Raw genomic sequence first — 21,089 nt, forward strand, 5'->3', positions numbered from 1 at the left:
TTCTTGGCCAGCGAGGAACAAAGGTTGTACACTGGAGCCGCTTCATAATTAATTTACAATAAACTCAGCCTAATTTGTTCAATTACTTTATTTTGTTTTGGCCAAGTCCAAAAACTTCCAAGAAAGCAAAGAGCTGGCTGCTGTGATTACATCTCCTTAAATGATCAAATACTTTACAAAGGAGGGGATTGATTTGCTGTTTTAAGTCCACTTTATGCACAGTAAGGTTAATTGGAACTGGACCTACAGCTTAAAGTGGGATCGAAACCACTATGTGCCTGCATCGGGTATTGAACCCAGGACCCCTTGATTACAAGGCGATGATGCTACCACTGCTAACAAAGGAGGAGAAAAGGCATCAAGTAGAGGAGGCAAAAGAGCTAGAGAGCTGAAGAAACTTGCTGCACAGAACATGAAGACAAAGAGTTTAGGCAAAAAGGGAAAGAAGTGAGTGACTCAGAATCTTCACATGAAAGTGCACTGTCATTGAAAGAAAGTGATTCTGACTGGCAAGAGGAGGAGTCAGATGAAATGACAGAGATTGTCAATGAAAGTGATGTAAAAGAAAAGGATTTCATTCTTGGGGAATTTTTAGGAAGGAAAAGAAATGCATTAAGATTTACTTACCCCTGTGTTGTTCAGGAGATCCTGGAAGATGTAATAAAAGTGATTGGACTTAAGAGTGTTGATGTGGACAAGAAGGAACTTGTCACCAATGAAAGTGATGTTTTATTCATATCAGACCGTCAAATTATGGTCATGTTGCGTTGCCAGATTTGGTAATGAAGGGAAAAAGGGTCAGATATGTTTTCAAGAAATAAAATAAATGTCTAACAGTTAGGTCTTTGATTTTGAGGACTCACACTTAACTTCAGACAGAAAGTTGTTTTACATTTGTTTAAAGTTTATGTTAACTAATTATTAGTGTTATATATAATGTTACCAATATCACAGATACCAACAGGAATTGTTGCTTAATATCTAGGCTTGGCTAAGTAAATGTTATAGTTAGTTCTCAAAATTTTTTCCTTGTTTTTGATACACCATTGGGAATCACCCTGTAAAACAATGTTTCAAAGTTGTAAGATAAACACAATCAACATTTTCAGTGTTTTATTTGCTTTGATGTATGAGGTGCATCCAGAAAGTAAGTTTCCCTATTTTTTTTAAAAAAACAACAACACAGTTTCAGGAAACCATTTATTGGCAACAGGTACAGCAAAGGTTCAGCTATTTTTCAAAATAGCAACCACCAGAATTGAGACACTTGTCGTATCGTGGTATCAACTTTTGGATCCCACTGTCGTAGAACTCTGCCGCCTGTGAATGGAACCAGCGTGTGACAGACGTCTTCAGCTCTTCGTCGTTGCCAAAACGCTCACTGGAGGACAGGAATTTCTTGAGGTGCAAGAAAACGTGAAAATCGCGGGAAGCCAAATCAGGACTGTAAGGTGGATGATCAAACAACTCCCAGCCAAATTCCGTCAAAACAGCTGCTGTGCGCCGAGCCGTATGTGGACGAGCATTGTCATGGAGGAGCACAACACCTGCAGTAAGCATGCCACGCCTCTTGCTTTGAATGGCACGTCGCAATTTCCTTAGTGTTTCACAGTAATGGTCAGCGTTCACCGTTTCACCTCTGGGGAGGAAGTCAATGAGCAAAATGCCCTTCCTGTCCCAAAACACGGTGCACATCACTTTCTGTACCGACAGCGTCTGTTTGAATTTCTTCTTGACCGGAGATCCACTATGCCGCCAACGCATCGACTGCTGCTTGGTTTCCAGGGTGAAGTGCAAAATCCACGTCTCATCGCCCGTGACGATCCTCTCGAGGAAATCATCGCCGTCATCATGGTACCGTTGCAGGAATGTCAGTGTTGCTCCTGAACGTTTCATTTTGTGTTCGGGTGTCAGGTTTTTCGGCACCCACCTGACATACAATTTTTTGAACAGCAGGCGCTGCGTGACAATCTCATGCAACACGGATCGCGATATCTGCGGAAAAAGGCTACTCAACTCCGTAATCGTGAAGTGACGGTTCTCTGCGCTGCCGCACCAGCTCAACCAGCTCATCAGTGATGAGGGACGGATGCCCACTGAGCTCTTCATCATGGACACTTTGACGACCTTCCGAAAACTGCCGACACCAGCGACGCACCATCTGCTTACTCATAATGTTCGGCCCATAGACCTCACAGAGATGATGATGAATGTCAATTGGCGCAATGCTTTGTGCATTCAGGAACTTTATCACCGACCGAACCTCGCATGCGGCGGGAGAAGGAATACGAGCTTCCATTTCGGACCACTGCTGCCTCGCTACTGGCATGCGGCGGGAGAAGGAATACAAGCTTCCACTTCGGACCAATGCTGCCTCGCTACTGGCGCCGGGCGGGATCTGTCCGCCTGGCATATGATTGATACGTCTTAGCTCTGCTGCGCATGCGCAATTCACACGGCTCATTATGTTTACTTTCAAGGGAAAAAAATAGGGAAACTTACTTTCTGGATGCACCTCGTACCTAGCCTTTGGCATGGTAAGTAATTCATGTTAATATTTTAAATTTTGTTGAGCATAAAAGAGGGGGGTTAACAACAAATCTTTTTTTGTTCAGTTCATGCTCTGATAAATCTGTAAATTCAGTTGATTGATTTGGTGTTTTAAGTCCACTTTATGCACAGTAAGGCTAATCAGGACTGGACCTACAGTTTAAAGTGGAATCCGAACCACTATGTGCCTCCACCGGGTATCGAACCCGGGACCCCTTGATTACAAGGCAACGACGCTCCCACTATGCCAGTAAATTCAGTTGAATATAATAAATTTCCAATAGAAAGACATGTGCAGTTATTGGTATTACTAACATCTGCATATTTAATGTCTGATGTTGAGATATAAGGGGGTGTCGAATTTTGGTACACAAAAACTGTCGAAATTTAGGACAGGTTGTCGAACTTTGGGACATATTGTAGGATTAACTTTTTGATTTTTTAATAATTATTATGTAACATAACTGTTGGAATGCAAAATACTTTTTGGGTGAAAGTAGAATCTTTAAACTTTCAGGCAAAAAAAAGATTACTCGCATTTATGAAATATGAAAGCCACTACAAGCAATTAACTGCAAATATTTTCGAACTAAAGGACGTTTACCTTATGTGTTGGTGATTTGAATCCAGATCTCTTATTACATGTGGGGCATCTGGACTACCTCTAAGTTGGGAAAAGTGTGTGGACTCAATCATAATTGGGACTCCAGAGGCTGCATGCTTGATGCTTAAGTGTCCAACCAATACAATCTTGGGCTCTTTCGAGATGAAACTAAAACAACTGATGGGTCTTCATCTTTATGGCTAAAGACTGACAAACTGTTGAATGGGAAAGGTTCAGTTACATTATTTTTCATATCTGAGACTGGTAACTTCCTTGGGCCTACCAAAGCAGTCAGGTTTGTGTAGTATGTAGATTGGCATGCACCTCCGGGCAACCGTTGGAGGATATTGCACTTCGAAAAGGAATGCCAAATCTATTTTGTTAGTTGTTACAAAGTGCATAAGGGTGGCACTTTGTCTCTTAGTACATCTTCATTTCATGCAACAATAGGAAGTGTACAGTGTAAAGGTGACCACTAGGCAACAATTCTTCTGTTTCATTGAAAGCTAATGCTTTCAGGTTGAATTGTGCTGCTTGATATCCTTCGTTTCACTCGTGAACGTCACGGACTCGAAGGGAGTTATGGTAACTAGGCATTCACTTACAAAAATTCTCTAAACAAGTATGTTAACCACAGTTCCTGTCTATAAAACAACAATGATGCCTGACAAGTATAAAAAGGTAATTATTTGCATTAATAACCAAAGCTGCTCTATATACAGTATGTAACATTCTTATTCGTACACACGGATTTTCAAAGAAAATGCTTTAATATCTGAAAGGAAATACACTCTTTTGAAATTGTTTCTTTACAATTAAATAACTAATATCATTAGGAACATAAAATCTTACCCAAATTCTGTATAACCAATAACAATAATAAATTTAATGAAATTGAAAGAGGAACATGCCATTTTTTGTACAACTTTTCTATTCGTACACTTAATAATATAAAAAAAAAAAGTATATTCAGAGCAAATTGACTGACAGTTCTAATGCTTTGATGCGTATCCTTTGGCTTTAATTACTGCTTGACACCTGTTCTTCATAGAATTAACCAGTTTCCGACATGTTTCAGAGCTTATTTTATTCCACTCGGCTTGCACAACAGTTTTCAACTCTTGTTTGGACTTGACGCCTGCTTTATGGAATCGCCTCTTCAAAATTGCCCATAAATGCTCAATGGGATTTAAGTCTGGACTTTGAGCTGGTGTTTGTAGTAGTTTGGGCACATTCCATATTAGCCAATTCATGTTAACTCGCTCCTTTGGCTTACTATTATTGTCTTGTTGGAATCTGTAGATAGGCGGCATGTCCATTTTTTGGGCACTCTGCTATACATTGTTCTTCAATATGTCCAAATAGACATATGCATCCATGATACCATCAATAAACTGGTACGAACACCTTTGGACGACATACAGCCCCAAATCATTAATGACCCACCACCGTGTTTAACTGTTGGAACTGTATTAATGTGATCATTGTCTGTATTTGATTTTCTCCAGACCCTATTTATCCCATCTGACCCATTTATATTAATCTTGGACTCGTCTGACATGACACGATACCAAAATTCCTGGTCCTTGTGGATGTGCTTTTTCGCGAATGAAAGTCTATTCCTGCGATTCACCTTATTTACACACGGCCTCTTTCGTGGTATTCTGCCATGATATCCATGCTTCCACAAGGAACGTCGGACAGTTTGATCGGACATCATCTTGCCAGCAACATTTTCTACTAACAGTTGTAACTGAGGAACATTTAGTCGGGTGTTTTCTCGCACTCTTTTTAAAATAAAGCGTTCATCACGTTTATTCAACCGTCTCTCTTTTGGTTTTCTAGGTACATTCAGTGTTGAACCTTCCTCTCTAAATTTGTTTACTATGTAGGCTGGAGTGTGATTTATTGACTGTTTGTCCAATTTTTCTTAACGAATAACCTCTAAGGGCCAAATTTATAATAACATCCTTCAGATTGGAACTAAGTTCTTTTAAAAAAAGGTAAAGTGTTCCCCTGTGCATAGCACCATGCCATGAAGGCGTATAGGGGGTGTGGGGGTAACGCCCCACACTTTCTTGATCCGGTCGTAAGTTCTTTTACCTTGCCCATTTCGATTCGAACACGCTGATAGATAGACGATAGGCCTACAATAATACCTACACCAGCATTCCGTTTGACGGGGAGCGCGCCTGCATGTTCAAACTTGTTACCAAGTTGCAAACTGCACGAAATCGACCGAATAGCGGTGGCGCTGTATGCGAGGAAGATTGAAATTCTTCCTGTAGGAATAACAATGTTGCATGAAACAGTATGTTTTTCTCTTTTTACACAAATTATATGCTCTGTTTATACACTTTGAACATACATTTTTATTGACATTTGTTGGTGAAACATTCATTAACATTAATTTCCAGGTACATATGAAAATTATTATATTTACTAGTAGATATGACATTTTTTCCTCTGAAATTCTATGGGTACGAATAACAATGTTACATACTGTATGTGTGCCAATTAAAACATTTGAGTTTGGGCAAACAAGCATCCCTTGATCAGCCATGGCCTGCTTGGATTCTTATCACTTATCACAATATAAGAATTACACAAAAACAGTAAAAGATGCAAGAAATTACCTATGCGGGCATCAATAATTCAAGATTTTAACGTTTATAGATGGAAATTACAGTAAAAACCAATATTTCTAAAGGAGAAGAGGTTATGATTCCTACGGATCTCCAGCTTGGGCTACATGCGAACGTGCCCTTAGAACATTTCTGTGCCTAACCAAAAAATGTCAATCCTCCTACGGCAAGGATGCAAGTCGATAAAGCAATATGAGTTAGACAATTATCAATCACGAGAACTGAACTCCATCAAGAATGAAGTTTCATATGTGATTTGCTTTGCATCTCCTTTGAGAATATGCGATGGGTAAAACATTACGATGCTGTTTTTATAACTGCGTTCATTTCTCTTTTCCCAGCAGAGTTGTTATTTCATTGCAACGAATGTAACGTAAATATCTACTTATTTACTGTGTAAATTTTCATACAAAATTAGCGGGAGTGGGCTTACTTGTTCCCTCCTTTTCGTGTAGTATTAGCTGATGTACGAAGAGAACGCGTAATGAAACAATTGCAACGGAACGTATAACATCGTAAAATATTAAAACTTATGCCTTTCATGTGTTCTACACAATACATCATTACACACACGGTTCACATAAACTTCCCCCTCAGTATTTACATTACATTTGGCTGGACTCTGTACCAACTTTAAACTCGCGGAACAAGCTCGTCATTTGTTATACAAGGAAACGCGAAGTGTAACGCTTCAACCATTCTGAGTGTACTTCCGGTAGAAGTGTTTTTTTTCCTAATGTGAACATCAAAAATTGTTTTCTCTTTATGCAAGTTAATTGTTAAATAACCCAGTAGAAGATATATTCGCCTTCTCGTGCGTCTTTTTCATTTAAAAAAAAACGGAGTAAATAATGGCACGAGAATATGATCATCTTTTCAAATTACTTATAATAGGTGACAGTGGTAAGTTAGCATACGTTTTATCTTGCTGGTACTATGATGTTCTATTGTGAGAACATAATATTAATATTTGAAAATTGTGGCAACCTGAGTTTCTCCTATGTAACAGTAGTAGTAGATGGTTGCTGGCTTAATCTACATAGAGTTGGTTGAAGTTTATAGTTTGAAATTTACCGAGTTACAATTATTATATCGTGCAATTTCTCTTTGTATTACTGTATGAAGTGTTCCACAGTTTTTTCTAATAATGTTAACATTGTTAATATCTAGTACTATGATTTTCAGAAAAGGAATATGCATACGATTGAATTTTTGAACATGTACATCATTTGAAAGATATCACAGGCAGTGACACAGATTTTTGCCTTGCACTTTATCGTCGTTAATTATTTTTTCGTGCAGTAAGGCCGCTGAGTGCATGTATATTCACAATAAGAATCAAATTAAGATTTATTTGTTGACTTTCGTGGCTGCTCTACCATTTTCGTTAGCATGTTAACAGTTCGTTAGGTAAATTTCTCGTATCGGACAAACGGCTGAAATTTGCTAGTTCATTTAATTTGAATATTCGTACTTACGTATTCTGCATTGAGAAACATTGCTGAAGGTGGCATGTTTGCTTATTTCACGGAAATAAGCTATATTTGTGACATATCGAGTAAGTTTTCTTCGTTTCTTTTTGCCTTCGGTAACACGCAAAATGGCGGTCACAGTTTCACTACCGTACTCGGCATGCAGTGTTTCCACCCCAGTGCACCCAAAAATACCTACGTAGCCCCACAAACCATTGACGCATAGCCCCACGAACCATTCATACATAGCCCCACGAACCATTTCCGGTAAGGTTAGGTAGGGTCACTATAGGTTACAATAGTGAAAAATTTGTTTCGAAAAAAATATGCGTAGCCCCACACACCATTCTCGCATAGCCCCACGAACCATTGACACATAGCCCCACAAACCATTTGCGGAAATGTACCTTCTTCAGTTACAAAAACACGTGTTTGGAAACACTGACCGGGATTACGTCATCACACACAGGCTACATCCACCTGGAAGTAAATGGATGCAAGAGCTTTCGTGCATCGGTCAGACATTTATATCGAAAAATAGATGATTTACCGACAAAATTCAATGAACGATGCGAGAAAACACTTCCCCGAACTTCCACCAGTCTAAAGAAACTGCATTCGGTAAGTAATTTCTCCTGTAAATTTGAAGAAATCCGTTTGTCCGATACGAGAAATTTACCGTTCATTATATCGGAGACACTTTTCTTCAAATTTACAGGAGAAACTTCTTACGGAAATCAGTTTCTGCAGCATTGTCGAAGTTCTTCGAGGTAATTTCTTTCATCTTTCAATCTATTTCAGCCGGAAATTAATTCCCGTTGTGTCAATTTAAGCGAAAACTTAACCACGCCGTTTTTTAACTATGTTTGCCTAACCTAACCTTCTGTGAATGGTTTTTGGGGCTATTCGTGTATGGTTATACGATCCCAAATGGTTTTTGGGGCTATCTGTGAATGGTTTGTGGGGGTCGCACCATAACGTGCATTCCGTAACGCTTCGAGAAATGGCTTATTTTAGTGTAAAAAATGTTTCTATAGTGTAGCCCAAGTTAAGAGTTCAGTATGGGCTCCTATGGGCTTTTACTTTTGAGATCACCACCCCTAAACAAGTGTGTTTCTGTCAGAAACAAAAGTCGTTATCATTCGAAGAGAAAATAACAAATAAGCAAAAACCAGAGGAAATGTAAGGCTTTGATGGTTTACACCTTCTTTTGCAATTCGGACCATCAAAAAAAGACGTTTTCCTTTCTTGTGTTTACCGCGATTTGGGGAGTTAAAACTAACAGCCGTCCGACGGTTGCCACTTGCTGCAAACACGTGTTGGGAAGAGGGAAGGGGGCGGGGAATGGCCAGGCAAAAGTTCGTGAATACGCTCCTGTCGGGGGTCAAGTGGTTTGTTGTTTGCATACGCGCTTTCTCATTTTGGGTATTTCTTGAAGGAATTTATTATTATAATTATTCTACAACAGCAAAATGGCAAGGGGTGGTATTATCAAGCATAAAAGTGTCCAGAGTCTTACAAGTAAAGAGAGACAAATTGTAATAAATATAAATATACTTCAAGCAGAAAAATCCCGGTAAAAGTGTTAGTTGGACTGCAAGCGAAAATGCTGAAATGACTGGAATTTCGTTCAAAACTGTTTACAAAATTAATAGCGAAGCGATTAAAGGTCCTCTGGCAACACCAAACGAGCAGAAAAAACGTCAAGAGGTAACGACTTCGAATATAACTTTAATACGAGGCGATGTGCGGCGAAACTTCGCAGGCACATTGTATATAATAAATTGCCGGGTTTTTCGGGAGGAGGTTCACTTGCCCCTCCCAAAATGATGACTAAGTATTATGAAAAATATTGAGAGCGTTATATTAAAAGATAAAAAAAAATGATCGAGCCATTTTTCCTAGATAGTTAAAAGAATGTCAGTCTCCTTTCTGTAATTATCCTTCATATGAGTAAAAATACAATAGAACTCCTTTTATTTCACACCTCTACTAATAATTGATTGATTGAGTTTTAAGTCCAATTTTATGCGCAGATAGGTTAGTTGGGTCTGGACCTACAGTTTTATGTGAGATACGAAGTACTATGTGCCTCCAGCATGTATCGAACCCTGGATCACTTGATTTTAATGCAACGACGGAAATTCTGCTAATGCTATCCCCTTATAATCGAAGGGCCCTGGGTTCGTTTCCTGGCGGAGGTACATTCTAGAATGAATTATACATTGAAGGCTCAGTTCCGATTAGTTCATCTGACCACAAATTACACCTAGAACGAACCCTTGCAATTATATTGATGTGAATGACGTGACGTGTCCAATGGGCGTATATGCTGGTCATAACCCCCCCCCCCCCCTTGGATAAGTATTCCTAAAAGAAGAGGGTCAACAGCAGGAGAAGATGGCATATGAGGACCAGCTACTAAAAAGTATACGTACTACCCCCCTCCCCCTTCGAAAACACTGGGTAGAACACTGATATAAGGGCACCCTTTGATATGTTGAATAAGTTGCAAATCTGCACATTATATTTCCAATATTACGTAATGCTTACAGCATATTCTGTGCACGTCCCAGAAAAAAATTATTTAGACCCGCCTATGACTGTCGAGCTGCTGCTGTGCAAAACGAATAGAGGGACAAAACAATAGACACAACAAGACTTTCTGTGTGGTCTTACGAGTTATTTGCGAGCACTTACAGGTCGGTGGGAGAGATTTGCTTTGGTGCATGCCGGTAATGAACACGGTTTTGTTTCAAACGAGACAGTGTGCCGATAAATGTGAAACAGGCCTCCCCGATGGCACAGTGGTAACGTCCTGGTTTGATACCCTTTGGAGGCATATAGTGGTTCGGATCCCAGTTTAAACTGTAGGTCCAGTCCCGATTAGCCTTTCTGTGCAAAAAGTGGACTTAAAGGGAAAAAACACTGCCAACGTACACGATGAAATGGACAGCAAGACGTATGACAAGTATATTCGGGAACAGTTATTTGCAAATCTCCCTCCATGGACCGTCATTACTCTGTACCACAGCCGCATGAAAGAACAGCTTCCCATCAAATCATGGTGAAAGGATTTGTATTCTTGTATTGAACAGTACCCGTTCCGTTAATCACTAACTTTTGTTGCGGCGTGTACTACAGCAGAAGTTCGATGCACGCCGGAGCCTTCTTCCACTGCGCACCATGCGGCAACACTGTCCCCATAAGCCCCATACTAAACCCTTAAGTTGGGCTCGCCAATAATCGTGTGAAAACCTTGATGGCACCTTCAAATATGTTCCGCAATACACAATTGGTAAGTACGAATCACACGAAACACAAAATATCCGATATTAAAGTGTCTCCGATATAACAAACTGATACCATTAGCATATATATAGGCAGTTTGAGAATATGAGAGTAATTACAAATTTTTTCTAATGTATTTGCAAACAAAGTATGGTAACGGTTCCGATTGTTTTATGATTTCTCGTATCACAAAGACTAATTATTGTAGAATTTTGGAAATCATTGTCACACGAAATTTGAACCTTCCTTAATGTAAAAAGCACTGTTTAGACTCGAAAAAGTTATTTTTGTTGAAAAAAAAACATGAAAATTACCTTAAGCACTTCTCATGCATAAAATATTCTTCGTCAACAAGCGACAGTGAATATCGTAGAAGTAAATTAGAACCTTAGTATAATTCATTTAGGGACTTTTTTAATGCTAAGGGAACCAAACCTAACCTGCCTAATCTAACCACGAAATATATATTTTACAAAATCTTAAGTAATCTCTAAAACTCCGCAGTATTAACAGACATACATCGAAATCGAACCATGTAAAAGTTTCATTCGAAGCATGATGAAATCACAATAAAACAAAAGGAACTTGGGCCCAAAGTACTGTTATTGTTTTTGAAAATTAGGCCCAAGTTCCTTCATGCGATTTCATCATGCTATGAATGCAATTTTTACATGGTTCGATGTCGATGTATATCTGTTAACACGTACTGCAGAGTCATAACGATTACTTAAGGTTTTGTTCAATATGTGCTTTTGTGGTTAGGTTTGGTTCCGTAAGCATTAAAATAGGTACCAGTTTCATAGATCAGACACACATTAAAATCGCATATTTTGGTCCCTAAATGCATTCTACTAAGGTTCCGATTTATTTCTGCATTCATTCCCACGCTTCTACGATATTTACTGTCACTTGTCGACGGAGAATATCTTGTCCATGAGAAGTGCGTAATGTAATGTTCAAGTTGTTTTTCCAACATAAATAACTTTCTTCCAGAGTCCAAACAGTGCTCATTACTTTAAGGAAGGTTCACATTTTGTGTGACAATGATTTCCAAAATTCTACGATAATTAGTCTTTGTGCTAGGAGAAATCATAAAACAATCGGAACCATTACCGAAAATTATATTTTTTTTACTTATGTTTGTGTCTACACGAGTCTTATGCACTCGCAACACCATGCTTCCCCCCATGATGCCAATTATGAAATAAATTGGAATAATGACATTGATGTGCAGATAGGGAGAAACCTAGCCCCTGTAAATAACCATTTAGCATATTGTTTCAGTTGTAATGTGATGGTAATAAATGTAAGATCCAAGTTTCATATATTGCGTGACAATGTTATTCACATATATTGTCCAGTGTACATTACAGAAATTTGTTGCATGCATGGATACAGAAATATATGATGTGTACTGCAAGCTTATTTCATGGAAATTCACATCAGTACATTTATAATACAGACTGCTCTTCACTATTTTCACATGTATTTCTGTCATTTGTGTGTGCTCATGGAGAATATATTATTGTGAAGTAGTAAATGGTTTGACATTTGTTTACAGTAGTTTAAAATACCTTAGCACTTCAACAACTTTTTTTCATGTCTTGTACATGTACAATGATGTTTCAGTAAATAAATATAAAAAATTAAAACAATAACTACTTTGACAGTGATATCTAACTACAGTTATCAAGTTGTTACAAGTTAAGATGGGGTAGGTAGTCGGGTGTTATGTATTTTCATGCAGTACAAAATGGAAACTTTTGTCATGTATGAATTTGAAATTTAAGTTACTTCAGTAATTTTCATTTTGTACCCTAACGAAGTTGTATGCATATGAATACAGGGTGCCATTATATAAAGTTCCCACTTTGAACCATACTGTTCATGATTGATGGGGGAAATATGAAGCTCCAGATTTGCAATAGCTGGTCGAGAAAGATTCCACACAAAAACATCTACATAAGTGTGATGTTTGTTTTTACCTTTCCTCACACTTTGTTATAACATATTAGTGCAGTTCGTAATCTGTAGTGAAACTAAGGAATGCTTTTGATGTGATCTCTGAACTGAAGAAAGTAAAGTTGAAATCTTGCAGTTCATTAATTTTGTTTCATTGTTCTAAATTCTATGTTGCAGGTGTAGGCAAGAGTTCTCTGCTGTTGCGGTTTGCAGACAACACATTTTCTGGTAATTATATTACAACCATTGGAGTTGATTTCAAAATCAGAACAGTTGAGGTTGATGGGGAGAAAGTCAAGCTCCAGATTTGGGATACAGCTGGCCAAGAAAGATTCCGCACAATAACATCTACGTAAGTGTGATGTTTATATTTTCCATTATTCATATTATTTTGGCAAATTAATTTTTATCCAACTATTTTGTTAGGGATACTTCAACAATTTAATTTGCATAATTGTAATATATTGTTTTCTTTGTGGGCAGGAATTTACAATACCGGACCCTTCTGTAATTTCTATGCTACTGCTTATACTCATGTAATAATTAGTCGTGATGATTTATCTGAGGTTAACATGTTGGGGTGAGGTGTAGAAATTGTTTATTAACGTGTAGAAGTTGTAAAATAAGCTTTTCTATTCTTGCAATGATTCTCCATATACAAGTATGGGAACCATATTTGTTGATATGAACAATTGACGTTTGCAATTAGTTACACTGTCTACAGCATTGCCACACTGTTGATTTGGATCGTGTAAGAATGGCGGTAGAGAACCGTAAAAATGTTGTAATGTTGTACAGATTATTAGGTGGAGTGTGCAGTAGGATGGCCGTGGGCTAATCAATGAGGATGACGAAGAAGACAAGGGTGATAGTGACAATCATGATGTAGAAGAGCATGTGGAAAGTGGACTGATTTGATTACATGTAAGTTTGGCAACAATACATTGATCATAAAATTGTAGGATACGAAAATGGCATCTTCGATGAAGAACGTTTGCCGTTAAAGTGCTACGAAAATAAGATTTTTTTATCTGTTCGTTATCACAATTAGTGCAAAACCATTAACGGATAGCCCCACTGAACATTCTCGGTAAGGTTAGGTTAGGCAAACATAGAATTTGGGGTCATAAAACCATGCATGGGTAGCCCCACAAACTATTCACGGTAATGTTAGGTTAGGTTAGGCAAGCATAGTTAAAATTTGGGGTCTTAGTACTGTCAGGAAAATATATATTTCATAAGTATTCAAAACACAAAATCTTGTGATAAATAATGAGCAACGTGTATTGTCGGTTGCGATTACGGACCCCTTATTTTGCAATTTCTACGTGACTCCCAAATTTGAACTTGAAATGTGTGATTAGGAGGCCTCAATTAGTGAGTATTCGAAATATTACAAAAATCGGGGAGGTGTCCGGTATTGTAAATTCACTCCCCTTTGTGATAGTAATACCAATACACAGATGTGTATTCATGTCACTGCACAGTACTTAACGCATAAACTTTTTTTTCTCCTTTTAGGTATTACAGAGGCACTCATGGTGTTATAGTTGTGTATGATGTTACAAGTGGTGACTCATTTGCTAATGTGAAAAGATGGCTGCATGAAATTGAACAAAACTGTGATGTTGTAAATAGGATATTAGGTATGTATCTGCAGCAGGTTCATACTTTTATGAAAGTGAAATAGAGAATGCAAGCAGTTCAATTTGAGTTTGTGTAGTATCAGTAATATTTTGAGAAATTATTCACAATAAATATTGAATCATGGTAGTGTGTTTACAAGTGACTCCTGGATAAATCTGCATAAACTTGCCTCTCTATCTCTTTGTCTGCATTTGGAAGTGTGTATAGATTTGATTTTGCTTTCAACTTCTTTTTCAAACAGAGCTATTTCTTAATTTCACTTTATTGCACAGCTTTTACTAATTTTCTCAGGCTGGGATTCAAACCCAGGACCCCTGTTGTTGTACTGCCACAGAGGTTGACTATATATATATTTGTATTAACCCATGACACAACAGCCCATTGAGGGCCTGGGCCTACCTAACGACTGTGCCAGCCTCACTCACTCACCAGAGGTGGAAGATCATCCAACCAGTTACAGGGTGACATGTGGTCAGCATGATGAACCTCCAGTTGTCGTGCTACGTTTTCATGACTGGGTTACGCTACTCATTTGTAGCTCCCCAATTTTCCTCATGATGGTGGGTTGCCTCTGGTTCCATAAACAAGACAAAAGTTGGTTACGCTTTACTCCCTTACCCCCAGAGACTCGAACTTGAGTGCATCCCATAGCCGGATTCCAAAGCATGATGCCTTAGACCGGCATGGCCGCGGTGCGGGAATTTGTTTTCTGTATAATTGAGGTTTCGTTTTAGCCTTATTTTACTGACTGCATTTTCTGTCAGCAATGTAATACTGTAGGTGAGATTAGTATGACCGATCTAATAAGCAAAAGTGCCTTCCATACCATCCTGATATATGAAAATGCAGGTTTTACTGTTCCAACGGCGACAATCCACAAGGGCACGTCCCCCTCTGGGCAGTCTGCCCCAGACACTCAGTCAGTACGATGATGTAATAGCCCCGGTCACGGATATGCCCTTGCCGCCACTTGAAAGAGCACTCTCTCACGTCCGCGTGCTCTTGGAGCTGGAAGCCTGTAGTTTGCACCTGGCTCCACCTGTCTCTGATGAGGCATCGAGGTGTGTAGCACAACGGAAGTCGCACGTGGTCAAGCGCATGACCTGTACGCTGATCTTCCATTACCCCTTCCAACAATCGTAGATGGGGCCATTGCATTTATAGCCCACCTGTTGTATGATGACGTGTCCCTATTTTAAATCCTTATTTTTCTTAGGCCAGAGTTGTTCGGGGATTTTTTTTTTTTTGGGACAGGCAATTGTATACATATGCAGCATCCACTTGCCAAAAATTCATTATTACATCTATCATTTTCTTAGTTCAGGCAGTAGTTTAATTTATGTGCAAAGTTTCCTTGTTCTGCTATAGTGGTCGTTTACATGCTTCCAGATGTCACTCAGGTAGCAGTTTCTGGTCCTTTCAGTATGATTAACAGAAACTTGCATCAAGTGTTTGTGCAGTGTTTTTTTGTTATGTGTCTCAATTAATCCAGAACTTAATTATGTGTATGTACTCATTTGAAAGTATATTATTCAGATGTCAATAAATGGAAAAACTACTTTTTGAAAAAAACATTAATTCCAGAATGGAGGAAAACCTTTTGGTTGAATGACTTAATTTATAAAAGCAATTGTAATTATGTTAACAGTTGTCATAAAATGAACTATATGTTTGGATACTGTTAATATCTTATGTTGTTGTTGAAGGTCACAAATATATATATGAAGTCACAGGTGCACACAGGAATTTTTTTTGGAAGGGGCTGGAATTGTAAATATTTATTTTTTCAAAATTTCGGATGGGGTTGTAGCCCCTTCAGCATCCATTCTGTGTACACCAGTGCATGAAGTAGATGAATTTGTGTAGAAATTTTTCTGTATGTGTAATGTTTCAGTTGGGAATAAGAATGATTCACCAGACAGGAAAGTAGTGCTCACAGAGGATGCCCAGCGGTTTGCAGACCAAATGGGAATTCAGCTCTTTGAAACAAGTGCCAAGGAGAACATCAATGTTGAAGAGGTGAGTGTGGTGTCACCTTGAGCGAATTGAGTGATGCCTATAAAATATTCCAATATATTGTTGGGGAGATAAACAGGTAGGAGATATATTTTGTGCATTATTTTGACTCAAACTCAGGTGTCAACAATTGATTTAAATTCTCAACATACAGTTAATAATGATGAAAGTATTCTATTCATGTTCTTAAATGCTTATATGTGCACTGTTGTACATTACAAAATAACAATGAAAATCTTATTTCGAAAGTGGCTTTTATGCTGCTAGTGGTGCGCTTCATTCTATAAGCTATTAAGTTTGTTATTTCTCATGGTTCCATCAGAACACAGATTTCTCCCTATACTTGGTTTTTAGACCTTGCCTTTTAAGTTATATTTGTAAGTGAGCTTTTTCCTGCTTATATACAGGTAAGACAAACATGCCGTTCAGCACATGGTGTTAGAAGATATCTATGTGAAAAAATCTTGGTTGAATACTTCATTTTCAGTAATAATGGGCATCTTTTCACATTGTCTCTTATTTTTGTAACAGTTTATCATTCTTAATATTTTAATTACAGAGAAACTTAGTACTTACACCAGAGTACTGCATTGGACCACTTTCGCTCGAAAATTAGTCGATCGAATCTCCCTGGTAGTTTCAGCCCATAATGATCCAGTCATTTTCATATATTGCTATATGGACGGGTTAAAGTTACAGTGGTGTAAGTCACTTTGTTAAAAAGAAAAAAGTCTGACTCACGACAACACTTTGCTGATCAACACAACAGCTGTTTCCTTTATCACTAGACCTTAAACTGTCACCTGTTGACAGTTGAATGAATCTCCGATTTACTTCACGTTTTCTGTTAACAGATTGACTTATCTCAATCGGGTTTGTGTCTAAGTCGTCTTTTTTTAAAATAGTGACTTACACTACTGTAACTTTAACCTGTCCATATATTGGTAAGATAGACTAAATTACATTTTAATATAAGATGTAAGCGAGTTACTAAAGATATATCCGTGAAACTTACTTGTAAATGTTCTGTTAATTTCGGAGGCCTCTGCCACCATCCACTTGGGAACTCGATGCTTTACTGTTAGGTTGACAGTCAACCTAACAGTAACGTCTTATATTATCAACCGCGTTGTTTATTCCCCTCAACATGAATTTTAAGATTGAGAGGATGACTATTTTCACTGCATCTTTCACTACTTCATATTTCACGATCCATATTTGAAGGCCCACTACTACAGAAAATGAACACTTGAATTAGTGGGCTTCGAGAGTAGACCAATCGTTTGAATGTTCGAGCAAAGAAACTGTCATTCCGTAAGCGATCTAGGGTTTGATGCAGTACACTGAAATTATTTACTGCCTCGTCTCTCATTTCCCAAAATAAGAATACTTAATATTTTGTAGGATAGCAGTAGAATTTCATTATGTTTGTTTTTATTTTGCAATTTTTTTACTGCATATAAATCCTCAATCTAGGATTAAACAAGAGCAGATCTAAAAAATCTCACATGATGTGCAGATTGTCAGAAATGAGGCACCTCTTTGGTGGCAAAGCACAGAAATAAAAATATCTGCAACAGCGTCACAGTTTAAGTCCACTTTATGCACAGTGAGGCTAATCGGGACTAGACCTACAGTTTAAAGTGGGTTCTGAACCACTATGTGCCTCCACCGGGTATCGAACCCGGGACCCCTTGATTACAAGGCAATGACGCTACCACTACACCATCGGGGAGGTCCTTGAATTAACAAGTTTTTGTGACGTTGGTTTTATTTGTTGCAAGAAAGAAGAGTGGGGACACGTGTGCCTTATTTGATTTCACCGCCACTCATTTGTATTATAGAGATTTTGATTCTTCCCCAGATGTTCATGGCAATAACAAGGCAAGTACTGAGGACCAAACAGGAAAGGAAAGAGAGACAAGCAATTCAGAATAACGATACAGTGAACCTTCGGAAGGGTCCAAAACAGTCAAAGAGAAGGTGCTGTTAACACTTGGAGGTAAGGCAACTTGGTACTCATGTGTGTGTGGCTGGTATCTAAGTGAAAATAAGCAGTTGGCTGACCATAGGTTGGGCTTGTAATAATTATGAGTTGCCAATGGTGGCACAAGGAATTTGCTCACTCTGCCATCTATGTGTCTCGATTCAAATAAAATTTCACCTGGTGTGAAAAGGTAGAACTACAACAAGGCACATGCGGTTGTTGAAATTCCATAGTTTACGTTGTAAATACAAAAAACTCATGCATGCATGTTATAAAGAAATACATGTAAGGGAAAATGGGAAAATAAGTTAGTACACGTTTGACTTTTTTCCTAAAATAGATTGATCTCACAAAATGCAAAATTATATTACACCAACTCATATCCATGAATTTAATTTTTCTATATCCCACTGATCATTTACATTGAATGTATTACATTGCATCAGTTAAAATTACAGAAAGCTTTAGGAATTTCGGTAAGATCTCATCCATGGGGTTACAACTGTACTTAGCCTGTGTGAATCTCGTTGTCAAACTTCAGTTTATAGGATGCTGTAATTGGGGATCTTGAAACACACAGGTGTACTATGTAGAAATTTTAGCAAAAAATGCAGGCTCTACGAGGACTCAAACCTGGGTCTCTGGCATACTATGTCATTGGTCTACCAACTGAGCTACCGAATCAGCCCTGGCTTGAGCAGATCTTTTCTTGTCACTGTTTTAACTGTGTGGTTTTGTTGTCTGCCCAGATTCGAGTCCTGGTTGAGCCTGCATTTTTTTGCTAAAATTTCTAGACTCCAATCTGGCCATGCAATTATAACCTAACTAAAGATATTTAGAAATTTTGCTCATATCTTTTGACAACTACACAATTATCTTGCAAACATCATTTGCGACCCCCTGTTTACAGAGACTTTTTTGCTTCTAATATTGTGTACTTTTCACCGTTCAGTATGTGCTACACTTCTGGTACATCTTGTAGTAGTTGTAAATTTTGTTACCTTTCATTCCAAAAATTTGTGCAAAAATGGCATTGAAAACATTGAAAAAATGTTTACTCACCTTTCAGGTATTTAACTGTGCATCAGGGACTACAGTGCACCGTGCCTGATATTGCATGAGGAGAAATGAAATTGCTGCTTGTGGCGGCCCAGTGATTCTTCCCTTCAGAGTGCAGTGAGTGCAGGAGAATAAGTGATGTGTCACGGCAGCAATACATGGCCAATTGAAATATAAAAAAAATGATATTATTGTTGCAAACCTGTGAAACATTTCTTGAAATGTGTTGCAGCTGCAGTAAATGAGTGTACTTTCAGCAGAAATAATGATGATTTAAACTTTTGATGTTTGCAGTCTTATTCCAAGGATGAAGTGAAGACTAGACTATAGTGTGCAGAATATATTTAAGATGTTTATGTACAGCTGAATTATGGAATTGTAGGAGCTAAAAGTCATTAGGAAGAGTATAGAAACAGTTTGTAATATGTGAAAACAACATTCTGATGATTTCTTTGCATTTACTGTTAAAGAATAAATGATTTTACCAAGTTTGTGATAAATGAGGATAATTGTATGTATAAATATTTCACGTGTCGCAAGTGATGTACATCCTAACTTATTTCAGTCACTTGCCGGTTGGAACTAGCCAAATGGTTCTGTTGGTATTCCATGTCTTGTTTTTTTGACAGGTTTCTGTATTGTATGCAAAATAATGGTCTGCTATGCTAATTTTTAAGGAACAAAAATGTAATTTTGACTGCTTTTGATAAGCTTCCTTATGAACATTTGTATAATATGATCACATCATCCCACTTATTGCTTTGCACATTTTGTGAAAGATTTTACATCCAGATCAGGTAGAAATAGAACCTAATAAAAGTTATGTAAATTACAAGTATTCAGCATATATGCAAATTCCAATTGTGTTCTAAATAAAGCATCATTATACCTTTGTACATTGTGATTCATTGATTTAGAGGAATAATGTGAACCCCGACAGGGAGAAGTAAGTAGTAGTTGGCATTCGAAGAATTACAAGTTAAAAATTCAGATTCCAGTGGGAATTAATTTGGTAATCATTAAAAAAAATACATTATTTTTGTGACTTTGTGCTTGTGGACACTTTAAATACATTGAAATGGAAAAGAAAGTATAGATGAATGGAATAATATGCAAATGAAACCTCTGTCTGACACTTCTGGGTTGTAAGAATCCAATTGAAAGCAAATGGTAGTTATAACCCAGAAGTGTCCATGACACTACTAGCTTTTATCACAAAGGGTAATCGGGACAGTTTGAAGTGGAATACAAACCACTATGTGCCTGCCTATTGGGGATATTTTGCTCGTGCTCCCATCCAGTACACTTACTTGACCAGATTTGTATTTTTCAACATGCTCAGGTGAGTGAAATGTTAGGATTTGAACTAAATTTTAGCATACTAAAGTTTTTACACAAAATATGAATAACTTACATTTTGTACATCAGTTAAACTAAATAGTTTGGCATAGAGATGGTGGATAAAATGACATTAAAAGTTATGGTAAGGTGAAATGTTCACATCAGTCAATTAGAACAGGAATTCACAGACTGACGCCAAAATTGTTGTAAAACGAGAGGTTCACTTGGCAAGTCTGACTTAATTGATTTTGGAATTCATTATACATACACAATTTTATGTGGTACTGCATGGTTCTTGCAGTACCACATAAAATTTTGATACAAGAGATTATCCCTCTCCTTTCATGTAACAAAGTGCTTACAATTAGACGTAAGAGAGTTCATTGGCCATCAACATTAATAGAACCTCTACAAGTAAGTTTAGCAGGAAAAGTTAGTAACTCTTACATCTAATTATGAACTGCATCTTTTATTCCCAAAACATCTTACCTGTCAGAAAGTATGAACAGATAACG

General features: G+C 37.8%; 2 protein-coding genes across 5 annotated transcripts in view; one reads left to right on the top strand and one right to left on the bottom strand.

Annotated features, from left to right (window-relative positions):
* LOC145992268 (sn-1-specific diacylglycerol lipase ABHD11) overlaps positions 1–6,497 on the bottom strand; it is a 117,828-nt gene extending 111,331 nt beyond the window's left edge. The window contains exon 1 of one of the 4 annotated variants that reach the window (XM_083128646.1): positions 6,233–6,488. In XM_083128646.1, coding sequence (XP_082984772.1) covers positions 6,233–6,363 — 131 coding nt within the window. In that variant the 5' untranslated portion in view covers positions 6,364–6,488. Of the gene's footprint in view, positions 1–6,232 lie in introns of all 4 variants that reach the window. The other 3 variants (XM_083128647.1, XM_083128645.1, XM_083128648.1) reach the window with 3 other exon arrangements.
* Rab35 (RAS oncogene family member Rab35) lies at positions 6,498–20,129 on the top strand. The gene is made up of 6 exons (XM_083128649.1): positions 6,498–6,702; positions 12,702–12,876; positions 14,046–14,170; positions 16,066–16,190; positions 18,052–18,189; positions 19,244–20,129. The coding sequence occupies exons 1-5, from the start codon at positions 6,651–6,653 to the stop codon at positions 18,178–18,180; spliced, it is 606 nt and encodes a 201-aa protein (XP_082984775.1). The 5' UTR covers positions 6,498–6,650; the 3' UTR covers positions 18,181–18,189; positions 19,244–20,129.
* Positions 20,130–21,089: the final 960 nt, after the last annotated feature.

This window comes from Lepisma saccharinum, chromosome 9 (assembly GCF_977018435.1).
Source record: "Lepisma saccharinum chromosome 9, izLepSacc3.1, whole genome shotgun sequence".
NCBI classification, from domain to species: Eukaryota; Metazoa; Arthropoda; class Insecta; order Zygentoma; family Lepismatidae; genus Lepisma; species Lepisma saccharinum.